We start from the raw sequence: 15,619 nt of genomic DNA on the forward strand, positions 1-15,619 counted from the left end.
CAGTTTTGATCCTTTATATTTTCTAGGAAAATTTTTAATTGCATCTAGCTTTTCATACCTATGATTGTAAAGTTGTACCAAATGGGCCCATTTTCAGTCCTGGTTTTATTCGTGTGGTCCGTCCTCCCCTCCTTGATGGTACATGTCAAGTTTGTCTCCCTTTGTTTTATTAATATCTGTTTGCTTGGTGAACTGAGCTCCCATGGAGGTTTGGGGAAGGAAGAGGTTATGTCATTCTGCCCCTTCTTGCTTCCACGACTCCCTCTGGGCTGGTGACTCCTTCCTGGCCCTAACCCCCACATCCCCTAAATCTTGGTCACAGCTGTGTGTCACCTGGCCCTGCAGGTGAAGGTGCCTGCCTGTGAGTCACAGATGTGCAAGCAAGCCCCCACCGCCAGGGCTGTAGGGGAAGGGGGCCATCTGTCACAGCATTTGCTCTTCCCCGTTCAGTGAGAGCCTGTTTTGTGCCAGGCCCAGTTCTAGGTGCTGGAAGCCCAGTGGTGAGCAAAACAGACAACAATGCATGCCCTGCTGGGGGCTTACAGCCCACCGGGGAGACGGTGAACAAATCCATCAAGAACTAGATCATGACAAACTACCTAAAAAGCCACAAGGAAAAAACGAGGCACTGTGAGAGCCTAGGACTTGGAAGTCGCTGTAAGATTGGGGTCAGAAGAAACCTGAGGAGGCGACATTTACTCATTCATCCTGGTATTAGTTATTGAGCAAGCACCCTCCAAGTGCCAAATATCCTTCTAGTCACTAGGACATAAAAGTGACGAAGGTGACAAGCACTCTGCCCTCCCAGAGCTTACAGGCCCGTGGGCAGAGACAACTGGCAAGAAAACAAATGAATAAACAAGATGAGTTTTCGAGAGAGACATATTCTGTGAGGAAACAGAAACATGGAGACCGTCACCCTGGAGAGGTGTGGCACATTGGAACATGTAACCCAGGACAGGACGTCAAACAAGGCTTCCTGGAAGATGGGTCGATTGAGGTGGGTGGAGTGTCAGCGGATGGTGACTGAGAAAGAAGAAAACTTTCGATGGGGAGTCAGGAGGGCCTCTCTGAAAGGGACATCTCAGGGAAACTAAGAGGCAGCTGAGGGAAGAGCTTCGCAGGGCTTTCCTAGCAAAAGGAGCCAGCTAGGGTAACTATGCAGAGTAGGGTCAAGGAGCAGCACGGAGCCAGTGTGCCAAGGGAGAGAGAGGAGAGAGGAAAGGGCTTTGAGGACCATCGCAAAATCTGGATTCCATTCTAGACCTCGGTGGGTGGCCTTGGAACAGCAGCGCCAAAGTCACAGGCATCGACTGGGATGGGGCCTCTGTGACGTCACTGGGCACTGTGACGTCACCGCAAACAGCTCCAGCCCCGGGAGCCCCGGCGTCCCGCATCACATCGCAGTAACACTACCGCTGGGTCTAGGGACATCTGGGCCATGAAACCTTAGGAGGCCATGTCGAAACGGGACGTCATCCTAACCAATGTCACCGTTGTGCAGCTGCTGCGACAGCCGTGCCCTGGTGAGGGAGGCGTCGGGGCGACCTCAGGGACGGGAAGAAAGGGCGGGGGGGGGGAGCACCTCCAGCGCCGCCCAGGGCGCTTGCAGGGTCCGAGCCCCCTTCCACGGGAGCGCGCCGTGTCTAGTGTCCTCGAGGGAGGCAGTCAGGAGGCCCTGGATGCTGCCGCCCCTTACCGGGTGGGTTACTCCATCCCAGAGCAGCTTCCCTCCCTCCCTCCAGTCTCACCCTCCTTCCCCACCTGGATTTGCTGGCCAAGTGGTTTCGATGGCGATGGTGGAAGGGATGGGAGACCCCAGCCCTCAGGGCTGGCTTTGCCCCGTTAGCGCGCAGTGGAGGGGTAGGAGCAGGGCCAGGAGCGAGGCTGGAGCCCGGTTTACGTGGGGGCATCGCTGAGGAGAGCCGCTGGTTGGTGAAGATCCTCGGTGAGCCGGGTTTCAAGTGAACGGCCGCTCCTGTCGACCCGTGGGAAAGGGCCGCTTGGGGGTGGGTGAGCTTTGTCCTCCCTGTGTTGCACAAAGCGAGGAGAGGGCAGTGCCAAGCATTTCACAGGCGTGCGCTCATTGAAGCCTCACGACCACCAGTTGAGGCCACTGTATTTACTGTCCCCACTTACGGAGTGGCCAACAGAGGTAAGAGAGCGCAAACTATTTCCCCAGGTCTCAGCACGGGAATAGTGGAGTTGGGCCACTGGGCAGCCCTACCCCACCCAGCCAGAGGTGCACACACACACTCCAGCCAGACGAACCTGTGTCTGCGGGAGGGCAACCCCACTCCCCGCGGCCTCGCGCCGACCGCGGCTGGGGCAGCCCGGAAGCTCCGCCCCGCGGGGGTGGGCGGGGCCGGGCGGGGCTCCGGGGCCCCGCACGCAGTGTAACGCCGGCGCCCCCGGAAGCCCCCGTCGTGCTCAGCACTATCTCTGCGCCCGCGGGCCTGGTTTCCCCTCTGAGGTGGATTGACAGCGCGCGCCTCCCGGGACTCAGAGCTGATGCACGTGAGGAGCTCAGCACCCACGCGGGGCGGCCCGGGAAATGGGCGCTCCTCTGCCCTGGCTTCACCTGCCAGGTGACGCTTCGTCACTGAAGCTCCTCCGGGCTCTTCCTTCCCAGCACAGCAGCTGTCCTCCAGCCCCTGTACCCCACCCCTCGAGGGGAGGGGAGCCTGGGGGAAGTGGAAAAGGAAGACCACCTGAGTTTTCTTTCGAAAGGTCTCCGACTGGGCTCAGATCCCCACTCTTAACCTAGAAGAACAAATCTCCGCCTTGAGTGAGAGTAGAAACAGAACCCCCAGGAATGCAGACATCCTTCGGGCCACCAATAACCACAAGGCTGCTGCCACCAATAAACTGACTAATACCTTTATGGACTTGACTGCTCATGGAAACACCCACTGCCCAGCCTGAGGCCACAAGGTCCGTCCGTGGCAGCCCGGAGAGGTCAGGGAGACAGACAGGCCAGCTGGTCCCGGCTCCTAGCCCACCTACCCCAAGGCGCTTTTGATTCTGGTGTCAAACACAACTCTCACCTTCATCCTCCAACCTCTCTCCGACCCCCTCCTCTCCCTTTCCACATGAATCCTCTTAGTATCAGACTTCCTCCCCACTATTAAAACCAGCAGCTACTAGGCCTTGAGCTCTCACTGTCCTCACAGCAGGCCCCAGGTGGAGGGTCAGATGTGACACCAGGAAACAGGCCAGAGAGGTTTATTAACTTGCTCAAGACCACACAGCTGGCAGGTGTCTGAGCCAGGGCTGACATCCAGGCCCGATCCCCAGCTTGAAACCCTCTGCCGGACAGGGCCCTGTCTGCTGTCCCCACCACGCGCCCCCTCCCCCCCCATCTGTAGCTCAGGTAGACACCTCCAAGCACAGGTGCTTTTAAACGCGGTGTGGGAGTGGAAGTGTGTGTGCGTGGAGCGGTGGAAGCTGATAAGGCATTCCATTTCTTGCATATGTTAAGATACACCTGTGTTTTCTAGACTTCTCTCGGGGTAGGAATCCCCCGGAGCGCTTGCAGGCTGTAGGATCCCCTGGCCTCAGTGGGGACCTACTGAGTCAGATTCCCCCGGGGAAGAGTCCTCCCCGTGATTCTCATCCTCAGGACAGTTTGGGGACCACTGGGCTAGATCAATTATCAGACAAGCTTGGGAAATGATCTTTGAAATACTACGTATGTGGAATGTTCCCTAGGTTCTCTCATAAGCCCCACATACATCACCTCACATAATCCTCACAGTGATCCTCCGAGAGTACTACTATCATCTCCATTTTAGAGGAGGAAACTGAGGCACAGAGAATATCACCCCAAGCAGTTGTTTAAAATACATGCCTGCTGAGATGGATTCTCCAGGGAAGAGGCCCTGCCCTGATATTGTACCACATGCCCAGCCCCTGCTCATTCTGTGCATCAGGGAGGTTTGGGAAACTCTAGGCTAGATGGTTGGCCACCAGGGGCCAGGAGCCAGCAACAGGTCCTGAGCCTGAGCGGCAAAGCCGGTCATTCTCTCTTACTCATTGCTCCCCTCCCCCCACAGTGATCAGAGCACCGCCCCCACCGGAGCCCAGAATTGAGGCAGAGCGGGAGCCCAAACCCGAGCCCAAGCCAGTCGAGGAAGTCGTGCTTCCTCCAGCCAAGAAGGCTTCTCTGCTTCAGGAGCTGACAGTCGGCATCAATGGGTGAGCGGGCCCGTTCCTGAAGCCTTGGGACCCAGCCCCCCTCAGTTACTAACTAGGGCCTCTCCACACTCCTCTCTATCAGTGCTTTCATTCTGCCCACCCTGGAGAAACACAGGGAGAAGGCAGATAGGGCTCCCCACAGAGAGCTCACATTGCGGTGGGAAGACAACAAGAACACGACAGTTCAGTGCTGTGTTGTGAACAGTATCGAACTCAGGGGCAGAGTAAGACTGGAGAGGGCAGTGTTCCCCGGGGGGCAGGGAAGGCCTCTAGGAAGAGACACTGGAGTTGAGGCCTGAGTGACAGCTGTGCAGCAGGCAAAAGTGTGCTAAGGGCAGGCAGGAAGTCAGTGTGGCTGGTGTGGGGCAAGCAAGGGAGAGGAGGAGGGCAGTGGAAGCCCCAGAGGGCCACGGTGAGGAGTTTGTATCTGGCTTTACTGATAAGAGAGTCATGGAGGTTTTCAGGCCAAGATAATATGACCTGAAGTTCTCCAAGATCCGCCCAGCACAAGGGTAGGAATAGGGGTAGGGGATGGGTGAGCAGAGGAAACAGGGAAAGCGGTTAGGAGGCTGGAGAGGTCACCTGGGTAACAGATGACAGTGGCCCACACAGGGCTGGTTGCCTTCTTCCCAGACTGAGGAGTCCCACCCAGTCCCCTTGAGTGAGCCTCCCCTCTGTTACCACCTCCCTCCTGTCCCCTCCTCTGCCTGCTGGCTGAGGATTCTGAGGACAACCCCCAAAACACTTGTCCCTGGTCAGATTTGGACGCATCGGTCGCCTGGTGCTGCGTGCCTGCATGGAGAAGGGCGTTAAGGTGGTGGCAGTGAATGATCCGTTCATTGACCCAGAATACATGGTGAGCAGCAGGCTGGGGTGGCGGTGGGGGGCAGGATCGGGAGGGGCATGTCTGGTGGGGAGGGGCTGAGGGGAGCTCCATGGAAGACTCCCAGCTGCAAAGAGGCACCTTCACCAAGGTGGGAACTCCCTAAGGATGCTTGCTCTCCCAGTCCTGCCACCCCAAGACTATGAGCCCCTCTGTGTCTCGCAGGTGTACATGTTTAAGTACGACTCCACCCACGGCCGATACAAGGGGAATGTGGAGTTCAAGAATGGACGGCTGGTCGTGGATAAGCAGGAGATCACTGTCTTCCAGTGGTAAGGGCGGCTCTCTGATGCACACCTGCGACATACTAATGCAGGGGATGTAGAGATGACTGAAATGGGATCAGCCTCTCACGTGGGGTCCACAACCCCCCAAATTGTCTATGTGCCTGCCACCAGATACTGGTTTGGAGACAGGGTCTCAGAGAAGACCCTGAGCCCTAAAATGGTTAAGAAGTACTAATCTAGAAAGATGCTCCACTGTACTCAAGAATACTTTTTATTTAACACATATCTGCCTGCTTTCTCACAGGCATATCAGCTCAACATGTCTAAAACTCAACTCTTGCTTCTCCTTCAACCCCCAACCTATTCATCTCCCTTGCCAGGAAATGGCATTGCCATCTAGCCAACCATTCCACTCAGTTCCTACAGAGCAGCCACAGAGGCCTTTTTAAAATATCGACTGGACCTGGTTACTCCCCTACTTAAATCCTCCAGTGGCTTCCCTTCACCCCACGAATAAAATCCCAGATGCTGAGGGGATCCCCAACCACTCTGTGCCCCACCTCCTGGCCTTCCCAGGTCACCTCAGCCACACTGGCATCCCCATCCTGGGACCCTGAGCCAGCACCTCTTACACCCAGCAATGCTGACTCCTTAGTACCCACTTCACATAGTTCTCACTGGTATTAATACTCTTCCTTCATTTAGAGAGATGTTTGGAATCTGTAAGTAAAAAGCAGTAACATTAGATGTTTAATGAGCTTCAAATACAAACATTTTCAGGATATCAAAACAAAAACTTATAAAATAGGAAACAGCACACCTACTTTATCTTTCAAATATAATTAGCCACTGCTGGCCCCATGGCCGCCTCACACTTTTGCACACACTTGCATGTGCATGCTCACAAGCCTTCCCTGCAGGTCCTCTCTGCCCAGCCCCTTTTATTTGTTGGGAGTGGGGTGAGTGACAACGAGGGCAGGGGTCTGGTGGTGAGGTGGTCAGGGTGAGCTCAGGGAGGGGCAGGATGGGTGGAGCGGGAGACTGGAGAGTGGGTGAGATGGGAGAAGCTCCTTGACCCAAGTTTGGAATCATGACACTACAAACAATTCCAGCAGAGAAGTCATCACTGAGACAGACCGTGTCCTTTCCTTCCTCAGCCTGGGCACCATCATTCCTGCCCGTTGGACCATTCTCCCCCCTTCCCTGTCCCCATACAGCTGTCCCTCAATGTGTGGTGCCACTCAGGTGCTGCCTTCTCTGGTGACCCCGTCTTGCTTTCCATCACTGCACCGTGGGCGTTCTCCAGGGCTCGGCACAAGCCACACTGCTTGTGTGTGGACCTTAACCTGCTCCACCTTCCAAGCTGGGCACCTTGGGCAAGGGAGGGACTTCCCCGAGCCTCAGTTTCCTAGGGCATCTGGTGGGAATGCTAGTCATACCCACCCTCATTGCAGGCAGGCCCTGTTGGTTTGCGTCACCGTCATTGCTTTGGCACTCGCAGGCACAGGCGCAGGCCTGGCTCTGAGTAGACTCAGCACTTCCTTGAAGAAGGAGTGGACAGAATCCTCAAAACAGCCCTCTGGGCAGGAGGGCAGGGCCCACAACAGCCTGGAGAAGGGGCTGGGGTCTCCTGGGGTGCCAACTCTTTGCCCCATGCCAGCTGAGCAGTTGTTGTGGAGGTGTTTGTTGAAGTGCCCCTCCAGCGTGGAAGGCAGGAAACGGGGGGCATCAGGGAAGAGCTGGTTAAGCCAGATGATAAGTGTGCCCTTGACAGAGCAGATGATGGGGGACAAAGAAGCATGTGTGGTGGCCCAGGGAGAAAAGGGGCAGCTGCTCATTCATTCATTCATTCTGGCAGTGCGGCTAGGAGTGCAAGTCCTAGGCCAGCTGGCCTGTGATCCCAGCCGGCTCTGCCTTCTCCTCCATCCCCTCTGCCCTGACGCTGGCTCCTCTGGAAAATGCCAGTAATAAAAACAGCCCTTACCCTCAGGCCAGGAGGGCTGAGTTCAGTGCAGAAAAAGCACTGAGCATGGGCACCTGGCAGGTGTTTAGTAAACGTGTGTAGAATGGCTAATAAAACAAATCCCCACAAACCTCGATCAAACCCCTCTGCGGGGAACAGGCTCAATGGCCAGCCCTGCTGCCACAGAGTGGCCTAGAAGATGAGACAGATGCTAACAAATGATCACAGAAGCAAACACTGCGCTTGTGATAAACCTTGTGAGGGAAAGACTAGTATGTGGTTTATTAATTTACAGCTTGTTTGTTGAAGGCAAGTAGAAGACAGCAATACTAGATGTTTAATATGTTTCAAATCCAAACATTTGATCAAGTATCAAGTAAAAATGTAAATTTATAAAAAGGAAACAGAAAATCTCCTTTACCTTCCCAGCGTACACCACTAGCCCCTGCTGGCCGCAGGGCTGCCCCAGACTTCAATCCTCCCCCCGGAACTGCTCTCTCAAGGGAGCGTCTTCCCCAGGGACTTGCCCGGCCTCTGGCAGCAGGCTCCCTATTGGAGGAACTGAGTAGTAAAGATAAGAGGGACTGGGAGGGCCGTGGTGAGGTGGCCAGGGCTGCAGACCAGAAGCAGCGGGGCAAGCCCTGCCCTCCTGGGGTCCATGTTCTGGGAAGTATACAAACCGAGGGCCTGACCTGGCTGGGAGGAGTCAGGGATGGTCCCCCTGGGAGGGCTGAGGCCTAAGTTGGGGAGGTGGCAGCTTGTACCCAAGTATGGCAGGGGTGGTACAGTCAAGAAGTGGCCCACAAGGCGGGTTAGTGCTGAGGCAAGACCAGCGGGGTGGAATCCATCTGGGGCAGCCAAGTGTGCGTGGGGTGAAGGGACCGATGGTGGCAGGCCAGGCAGGAAGGTGTCTGGTCAGCCTTTGGAAAGGCAAAAGCGGTGGACTCTGAGGGCAAGGCCATGTTGGGGAGAGACTGACTCGGCGCTGCCACCCCTCCCCAGCAAGCAGCCCAGAGAAATTCCCTGGAGGTCCGTCGGGAGCCCTTTTGTGGTGGAGGCCACAGGCGCGTACCTGTCCCTAGAGGAAACTTCGGTAAGCAGGGGAGAGGGGCCCAGGGCTGGCTGGGGTGGCAGTGGCACTCAAAGCACCTCAGGACACCTGTGCTCCTCCCCTAGAGCCACATCGAGGCAGGCGCCCCACGTGTGGTCATCTGCGCGCCCTCGCCAGATGCACCCATGTTCGTCATGGGGGTGAACGAAAAGGACTATAACCCTGGCTCCATGAAAATTGTCAGGTACGGGCAGCAACATCCTGAAGTGTGTGGGTGGTGCCCAGAGGACACACCAGCCTGTGGTGGGGCGGGATCAGACTCACCCTCCCCGCCCCCACTCCCAGTGGACCCCTGGTGCTTCTTGCACATGGATCTGCTTCCCCTCCCCCAAGCCTTAGCCATCAGGTTAATGTTACCCTAAAACTATTTGTTAGACATGCACCACCTCTGGAGAATGTGCTCGGGCAGCTTCCGACCTCTGGTGCCTCCTCAGTCTGAAGGCATCCCCAGTGATCCCCTCTCCTCCCATCCTGACTTCTCACAAAGCCAGGCCTGTGTACATACCCCAAAAGACAGGTGAGGGTGGAGGGCTGGCTCTGCGACTCACCTCACACAGCCCTGCCCCCCCGGGCCCTTGCAGCAATGCCTCCTGCACCACCAACTGCCTGGCCCCCCTCGCCAAGGTCATCCATGAGCGATTTGGGATCGTGGAAGGGCTGATGGTGAGTAGGGGAGAGGGGTCAGGAGGGATGGCAGGGAAACTCTCTCTTGTTCTCAGGACTTGCTTAGTGTGTGGACTGCATAGGGAGAGACTGGTTTCAGGAGAGGCCCAGCAGTGGTGAAGTGTTTGAAAACGCTGTGCAGTTCACAGACAAGGCTGGACCATGCCTACATGTGCCCCTCCGGGGTCTGTGGTGGTAGCCCCACCACCTGCCATAGCTGGGTCTCCACCTTGGGCCTGAGAGAGGCCAGGGAGCTTGGGAGCGAGGAGGCCTTACCTCAGCCCTCTTCTTCCCAAAGACTACAGTCCATTCCTACACTGCCACCCAGAAGACCGTGGATGGGCCATCAAGGAAGGCCTGGAGAGACGGACGGGGCGCCCACCAGAATATCATCCCAGCTTCCACAGGGGCTGCCAAGGCCGTGGGCAAAGTCATCCCAAGCCTCAAAGGGTATGACAGCAGGAGGATGTAGCCAGGGTGGGGGACCTACCCCAGGAGGACTAGACTGGCCCCCAATCCTTGAGGGGTCTACTGAGGGGAAAGCAGAGGCAAGGGGGGATAGATGGAAAAGTCTCCGGGTTCTAACTCCCAGCCCTGATGTGGGACACTCTAGGAAGCTGACAGGAATGGCATTCCGGGTGCCAACCCCAGACGTGTCTGTCGTGGACCTGACCTGCCGCCTAGCCCAGCCTGCCCCATACTCAGCCATCAAGGAGGCCATAAAAGCAGCAGCCAAGGGGCCCCTAGCTGGCATCCTTGCCTACACGGAGGATGAGGTAGGGGCTGAGGAGAGGGGACCCTGGGAGGAGCCCTCTGGGGAGGCAGTGTGCTTTTCCACTTGCTAAGAAGCTGCTCACAATGTATCAAGATAGGAACTGCAAGACTGGGAAGGTCAGATCTGCCTGCCTCAGGCTCTTTGCACTTGCTGCTCCTTTGGTCGGGAAAGCTCTTCCCCCTGGTGGCCACACAGTCTGCTCTCACCTCTTCCAGTCTCTACTTCCACCTCTCTCAGCAAACTGTTCATTTTGTGCTCCTTTAGCTGTGGACCCTGCTAGCATGTGTGCTCCAAGAAAGCAGGGACCTGGGGACCATCTTTCAACTTCCATAGCTCCAGCTGGCTTCCCAGGGCCTTGCACATAGCAAGTGCTCAAAATATGCTTAGTGAACACGACAATGGCTCCCATTTTTCAACACTTCCTTGGGGCAGGCCATGGCCAGGTGCCTTCCCTGTGAGAAATGGAAGTCACTGTCCCTTTGCTCCCAGTAGTGCTACCTCTGTCCTTTAGCTCCTGCAGGCCCACCCTCACACAGCCACCAGGATTTCTCACTGTAATGAGATCAGATCACATCTCCCCCACTGCCCTGCTGGCCTTCCACCACACCAGGGCCAAACCCTCAGGGCCTCTGTGCCAAAGGTCCTTCCACCTCAGGCACTGCTCAGGGCTGACTTGGCCAGTTCCTCCTAGTCATCCAGACCCAGCCTCCTGCCTCCCTCGGAGAGGGCCTGTGTGCTGGCCCACTCCAAGTGCCTGCATTCTTCCCGGGAAGTGATGTTTCCTGCGGCAGCATCCGGAGGGTTTGCCATCTGTGTCCTTTGGCCTGCACCCCCCACCCCACCCAAGGCAAAGCCCCCATGTGCCTTCCTCGCCTCCAGAACCTAGACAGAGCAAGGCCCCATGAGATACAGTAGATGAGGGATGGACAGTGTGCCTGAGAGTCGGAGCCTGCGCTCCTGAAGGTCTCTGTTCTGTGACCCACACTTATCTTTGACCTTCTGACGTCCAGGTCGTCTCCACGGACTTTCTCGGTGACCCCCACTCGTCCATCTTCGATGCTAACGCCAGCATCGCGCTCAACGACAACTTCGTGAAGCTCATTTCCTGGTACGGGGGAGGGGATCGGAGAATGTGGGGGAGACTGAGCTGAAAGGGAGGATGCCCCTGACCCCCTTCCTAACTCCCCAGGTACGACAACGAATATGGCTACAGTCACCGGGTGGTGGACCTCCTCCGCTACATGTTCAGCCGGGACAAGTGAAGCGGGACAACCCCTCTCCCGATCCCCTGTGCTCCCGAGCCAGAACCCGTATCCCCCGTCCCGGCGCACGGCTCCCGGGGAAGTGGGCGCCCACGCGAGGGGCCCCGCCTCTGGTCCAGCGGTGAAATAAAAATCCGGAGTGCTCACGCCTGCGCCGCGTGTTTGTGCGCCGCTCCCGGCGGGGTCCCATCCGGCTCCCGGCCGGCCCGCGCCCTGCGGCCGGAGCCCCCCCTGCGAGACGGCCCGGTGCGGGTACGCGCCGCGCAGGCTCCCACTGCCCGTCCCGGCGCCGCCGTCGCGCTCTGCGTGACGTCACCGCGCCGGCGCCGGCCGGCTCGCTCCCAGAAAGCCGCGCGGCCCGCGGCTGAGGGGGCGCCGGGCCGGCCGAGGAGAGCGCGGTCCGGCGGGCCGGGCGGCAGGCGCCATGACCCTATTCCACTTCGGGAACTGCTTCGCCCTGGCCTACTTTCCCTACTTCATCACCTACAAGTGCAGCGGCCTGTGAGTGTGGGGCGGCCGCGGGGCGGGGGGCGCGGGCCCGGGCCAGCCCTCACCGCCCGCTCCTGCAGGTCCGAGTACAACGCCTTCTGGAAGTGCGTCCAGGCCGGGGTCACCTACCTCTTCGTGCAGCTGTGCAAGGTGAGCGCGCGGGACCCACGTTCCGCCCGCGCCCGGCTGCCCGGCTGCCCGGCTCCCCGGGTGACGCCCCAGAAGCCCACGGAAGGCGGACTTTGCAAGGGGCGGGACCTGAGGCGAGGTCTGCAAGCACTTTTGCATAGCACTTTCAGTGAAACGGGGAAAACTGCGTTGTATGGTTAAGAGGGTACTAGGTACGTTAAGAGCCGCTAATGAAGCCCCAGGGTGCCTGCGGTGCTGCTCACACTGCACTGGTAGGCAGCTCCTGCACCTCCAGGCCTGACCCCGGCCCCCTGTGATCACCAGAGACCAGATTTCCAGGGCCCTACCCTGTATCTCCCCTGGCCCTGTCGTCTTGCCCCCAGAACCCCAATGCCCTGCCCTTCACATGCACACTAACATCCCACAAAGACCACGTGGTTGATCCCCCTTACCTGGAGGTGGCCTCTCTGTTCTGTGTTCTCAGATGCTGTTCCTGGCCACTTTCTTTCCCACCTGGGAAGGCGGCATCTATGACTTCATTGGGGTGAGTGGGGCAAGGGAGGGGGATAGTGCAGGAGTGGGGCCCCCTGGCACCTGTGCTTACTCAAGCCTCACCCTGACCCGCAGGAGTTCATGAAGGCCAGCGTGGACGTGGCAGACCTGATAGGCCTAAACCTTGTCATGTCCCGGAATGCCGGCAAGGGGGAGTACAAGATCATGGTTGCTGCCCTGGGCTGGGCCACCGCCGAGCTCATTATGTCCCGGTGTGTGCAGCAGCCTGGAGCCCAGATTCCAGAGAAAGGACACCTGGGTTCCAGGGGTTGCTGGAGGGCGGGGGTTAAGATTCTGGGTGCTGGGGGTGTCTTGGTGCTGGAGAATCCCTCCGTTTGCCTTCCTCAGCTGCATCCCCCTCTGGGTTGGAGCCCGGGGCATTGAGTTTGACTGGAAATACATCCAGATGAGCATTGACTCCAACATCAGTCTGGTAGGCAGTCCTGCTCTCCCACACGTGCCTTTTCGCTGGTGGCTGTACTCCGGCCCTGACTTCCTCCCTCCCTCCAGGTCCATTACATCGTTGCGTCTGCCCAGGTCTGGATGATAACACGCTACGACCTGTACCACACTTTCCGGCCGGCAGTCCTCCTGCTCATGTTCCTTAGCGTCTACAAGGCCTTTGTCATGGAGTGAGCTGGGTGGGGTTTGAGACTGGGTCCAAATGGGGGTGGGTTATCTGTTCTCCTTCCCTCATTGTGATGTTTCCCCACAGGACCTTCGTCCACATCTGTTCCCTGGGCAGCTGGACAGCACTGCTGGCCCGAGCAGTGGTGACAGGGCTGCTGGCCCTCAGCACCCTGGCCCTGTATGTTGCTGTTGTCAACGTGCACTCCTAGGCTTGGTGTCCCAGGCATGCACATACCTTTCCCCTGTCTCCAGGTTTCAGTGAAGTAAACAACGTTTGGAAAGTTGTTTCAACTTCCATCTCTCTCTGGCGCTGTCTCATGCTCACCTGGGTCCCAGAGGCTCTCGTGGCTGTGGAGCCAGGTAGACGAACTGGGAAACTAGGCAGCACTGACTAGCCCTGTGTTCCTGGAGCGGTTCTTTGGCTCCTTGTTTTCCCAGGATAGACCGAGGGCTTGAAGTCTATTGTCTTTGAGTAGTGGCAGAGACCAGGGCCCTCAAGGAACGGGTGATGGAGGGGAGCTAGAATCCAGGACACGGTTCTTGCGGGCTTCTCCTCACAGCCTTAACCTGGCCCTCTCCCACATGGCTCTTCCCTGGCTGGTCACCTCCTAGGCTCCCGGCCCTAATCTCGCCCTCTGATCCATCCTTCATATGGCAGCCAAGGAGACCTGTCTGAAACCCCAGTCTCACTAGTTCACACTCCCTGCTCACACCCATCTCAGGCTCTCCGTTGCACACTGAATAGTCCAACCACTTGACCCTTGGGTTTGCCCTCGGAGGCAGACTTTGGTGATTCTGAGTTCCTCAGATCAGATCCTGGCCTGAGTGTTCTCAGGGCGGAGTACAGAGACAGCTTCAGCCAATGGCAGAGCAGAGCCCACCAGCTTGGCTGTTGTCCTGGCTGCCACCCTCCACCTCAGCCCTCCCCTAGTCTAGTGGGGCTGGTTCCCTGCCCCATGCCCTTCCCCTCCCTGAGAGGGATGTGTCAGAAGCCAGGGTTTAAATGTCACACTTAAGCTCCACCTTGATGCAAATTCTGCCCACCCAGGAAGGTGTTACCCCACCCTGGTGTTCCCAGTGGGCTCCTCCAGGCTGTGGGATAGGGCATCTGTCCCTCCCTCCACCCAGTTGTCAAGGTCTCACCATAATGTTGTTTAATCCTGGACCTAGGAAAGCACTGAGCACAGCTCTGCTGTGAGTCTTGGTGTTTTCAGAAGGACCCTTGACCCTCAGACGGGGCAGCCACCATCTAGCCTGCCCGCCCCCTCGTCCCTTGTCAAGATAGGGTCCATAGGTGTGTTGGGGGAAAGTTGGGGAGGCAAGTGATTGACTGGTCACCCTGACGTTGATGTGAGGAGGGAGTAGACAGGGCACTCCCCCAGCCCGACTGGCTGGATCTGTAATGGGATCACTTCTTCCCACACCTCCATCCCACGCCCCACGTAGGCCTTGACAAGTAGTGGGACAAGTGAAGGTTGCAGAAATGACTATTCAACAGCTATTTGCTCAGTGGGGTCTCTGAGCCAGGCCCCCTCCTGGTGGCCAACTATCTGTGAAACAGTCCCAGCTTTCCTGGGGCTCAGAGAGACCAGAGTGGTTGGGGCTGAAGTAGGGGTAGGACAGGCCAGAGGGATCTGGGCTGTGATGGGTGAAGCCGGGTTGGAGTGGTAGGATGATGAGCTAGACCAGTGGTCAGCACTGTGATGGGAAAACAAGCTGAGGGGGCCCAGAGGAGCCCTCTGACCCAGCTGGGGTTGGGATAGCCTCTCTGGAAGAGAATCTCTGTGAGCTGAGATTCAAGGGTGAGTTAGTGGGGCAAAGAAGAGAAAAGCAGATGTCAAGGCTTGTGTAAAGGCTCTGAGGTCAGAGAGATCCTGGCCTTTCCAAGAAAACATAAGAACTGGTTGGAACAATTTGAGGGGCCTTGTGAGACTTCAGAAGTCAGCAGGGGTCAGATCACAGAATGCTCTGAAGGCTGGGCTGGGAAAATGACTAGGGGCAGTGGGGAACCATGGAGAGTTCTAGGCAGAGGAATGACAGGGTCAGACTTGGCTCTAGGAAGATCTCCATGGCTCTTGTATGGATGGGGAGATTCAGGCCAGAAGGCCAGGTCTGGACAAGGGCAGCGCTGATGGGCAGAAGCAGAGTAGAGAAGTGGTGACCAGTGGGCTGTTTTTCTTTTGAGGGGTTGGGGGACAGGCTGTGGGGAGGTGGCGGGTGCGTAAGGACTAAGGAAAGAGTGAAGGAGTCCAGGGTAACTCAAGTTTGGGCTTGTAAACCCCCCGAGGGCCCACCACGTTTCCCAAGGAGAAGGAAACACATGGGACAGTGGATGGCAGCGGGTTCAGAGGAGGATGCAGAGGCCAGCATGGGTCCCCCTCGGACATGTTGAGGGGGCTGGAGACAGATGTAGGTGTCGCTGCAGAAACAGCTGAGGTGGGGGCAGCAGAGGGGGGCTGTTGGAAAAGAGGGAGAAGCCTGGTGCCCAGCCAGAGAGAGTCAGTAAAGAAAGGGGAAGAGGGGCAAGACAGGACTGGGAAAAGGAATGGCCAGAGCGGGGGTGGACGGGGTGGCATGGGTTGACGACAGGGGAGGGTTCATTTTTCAGGTGAGAGGGTGTGAGGAGGGGACTGTGACTTTAGCCTGCAGGAGTTGGTCGGGACTGACAGGTGATAGGGCACCCACTGCAGCGCGAAGGAGTGAGCACGTGGGATTGGAGCGGAGAGCCCTGTGAAGGG

The 15,619-nt window shown here is 57.6% G+C and overlaps 2 protein-coding genes and 1 long non-coding RNA gene across 6 annotated transcripts; 2 read left to right on the top strand and 1 right to left on the bottom strand.

Moving 5' to 3' along the window:
- The first annotated feature begins 374 nt into the window (after positions 1 to 374).
- GAPDHS (glyceraldehyde-3-phosphate dehydrogenase, spermatogenic) lies at positions 375 to 11,227 on the top strand. Of its 3 annotated transcripts, none has more exons than XM_023649564.2 (12): positions 1,338 to 1,526; positions 2,731 to 2,958; positions 4,056 to 4,197; positions 4,957 to 5,053; positions 5,246 to 5,352; positions 8,273 to 8,363; positions 8,447 to 8,565; positions 8,963 to 9,044; positions 9,343 to 9,494; positions 9,658 to 9,820; positions 10,830 to 10,927; positions 11,009 to 11,227. In XM_023649564.2, exons 4-12 carry the CDS (start codon positions 4,994 to 4,996, stop codon positions 11,079 to 11,081), a joined length of 945 nt encoding a protein of 314 aa, XP_023505332.1. In that variant the 5' UTR covers positions 1,338 to 1,526; positions 2,731 to 2,958; positions 4,056 to 4,197; positions 4,957 to 4,993; the 3' UTR covers positions 11,082 to 11,227. The 3 variants fall into 3 exon arrangements, with proteins under 3 accessions (XP_001492038.3, XP_023505332.1, XP_005596217.1); XM_005596160.4 differs by lacking the exons at positions 1,338 to 1,526; positions 2,731 to 2,958 and adding exons at positions 2,045 to 2,155; positions 2,474 to 2,588; XM_001491988.7 differs by lacking the exon at positions 2,731 to 2,958 and having other exon boundaries at positions 375 to 1,526.
- Positions 6,037 to 11,366, bottom strand: LOC138915885 (uncharacterized). The gene is made up of 2 exons (XR_011422305.1): positions 11,229 to 11,366; positions 6,037 to 10,924 (listed from the first exon to the last, which is right to left on the bottom strand). It is a non-coding gene; the product is annotated as an uncharacterized lncRNA (long non-coding RNA).
- A 24-nt stretch (positions 11,367 to 11,390) lies between these two features.
- TMEM147 (transmembrane protein 147) lies at positions 11,391 to 13,165 on the top strand. 2 transcript variants are annotated; one of them, XM_001915953.6, is made up of 7 exons: positions 11,391 to 11,582; positions 11,651 to 11,720; positions 12,184 to 12,243; positions 12,327 to 12,463; positions 12,600 to 12,684; positions 12,762 to 12,883; positions 12,967 to 13,165. In XM_001915953.6, the coding sequence occupies exons 1-7, from the start codon at positions 11,506 to 11,508 to the stop codon at positions 13,088 to 13,090; spliced, it is 675 nt and encodes a 224-aa protein (XP_001915988.3). In that variant the 5' UTR covers positions 11,391 to 11,505; the 3' UTR covers positions 13,091 to 13,165. The 2 variants fall into 2 exon arrangements, with proteins under 2 accessions (XP_001915988.3, XP_023505335.1); XM_023649567.2 differs by lacking the exon at positions 11,651 to 11,720 and having other exon boundaries at positions 11,410 to 11,582.
- Positions 13,166 to 15,619: the final 2,454 nt, after the last annotated feature.

Source organism: Equus caballus, chromosome 10 (assembly GCF_041296265.1).
Source record: "Equus caballus isolate H_3958 breed thoroughbred chromosome 10, TB-T2T, whole genome shotgun sequence".
Taxonomy (NCBI): Eukaryota; Metazoa; Chordata; class Mammalia; order Perissodactyla; family Equidae; genus Equus; species Equus caballus.

What these genes read in the sequence shown, in the direction of transcription:
- TMEM147 (XM_001915953.6), top strand. Translation starts at nt 11,506, where the DNA reads ATGACCCTATTCCACTTCGGGAACTGCTTCGCCCTGGCCTACTTTCCC. An exon ending in TCTTCGTGCAGCTGTGCAAG is followed by an intron (nt 11,721 to 12,183) that starts GTGAGCGCGCGG and finishes CTGTGTTCTCAG; the next exon opens with ATGCTGTTCCTGGCCACTTT. An exon ending in GCATCTATGACTTCATTGGG is followed by an intron (nt 12,244 to 12,326) that starts GTGAGTGGGGCA and finishes CCTGACCCGCAG; the next exon opens with GAGTTCATGAAGGCCAGCGT.
- GAPDHS (XM_001491988.7), top strand. Translation starts at nt 1,460, where the DNA reads ATGTCGAAACGGGACGTCATCCTAACCAATGTCACCGTTGTGCAGCTG. An exon ending in TGTCCCTAGAGGAAACTTCG is followed by an intron (nt 8,364 to 8,446) that starts GTAAGCAGGGGA and finishes CTCCTCCCCTAG; the next exon opens with AGCCACATCGAGGCAGGCGC. An exon ending in TTCGTGAAGCTCATTTCCTG is followed by an intron (nt 10,928 to 11,008) that starts GTACGGGGGAGG and finishes CTAACTCCCCAG; the next exon opens with GTACGACAACGAATATGGCT.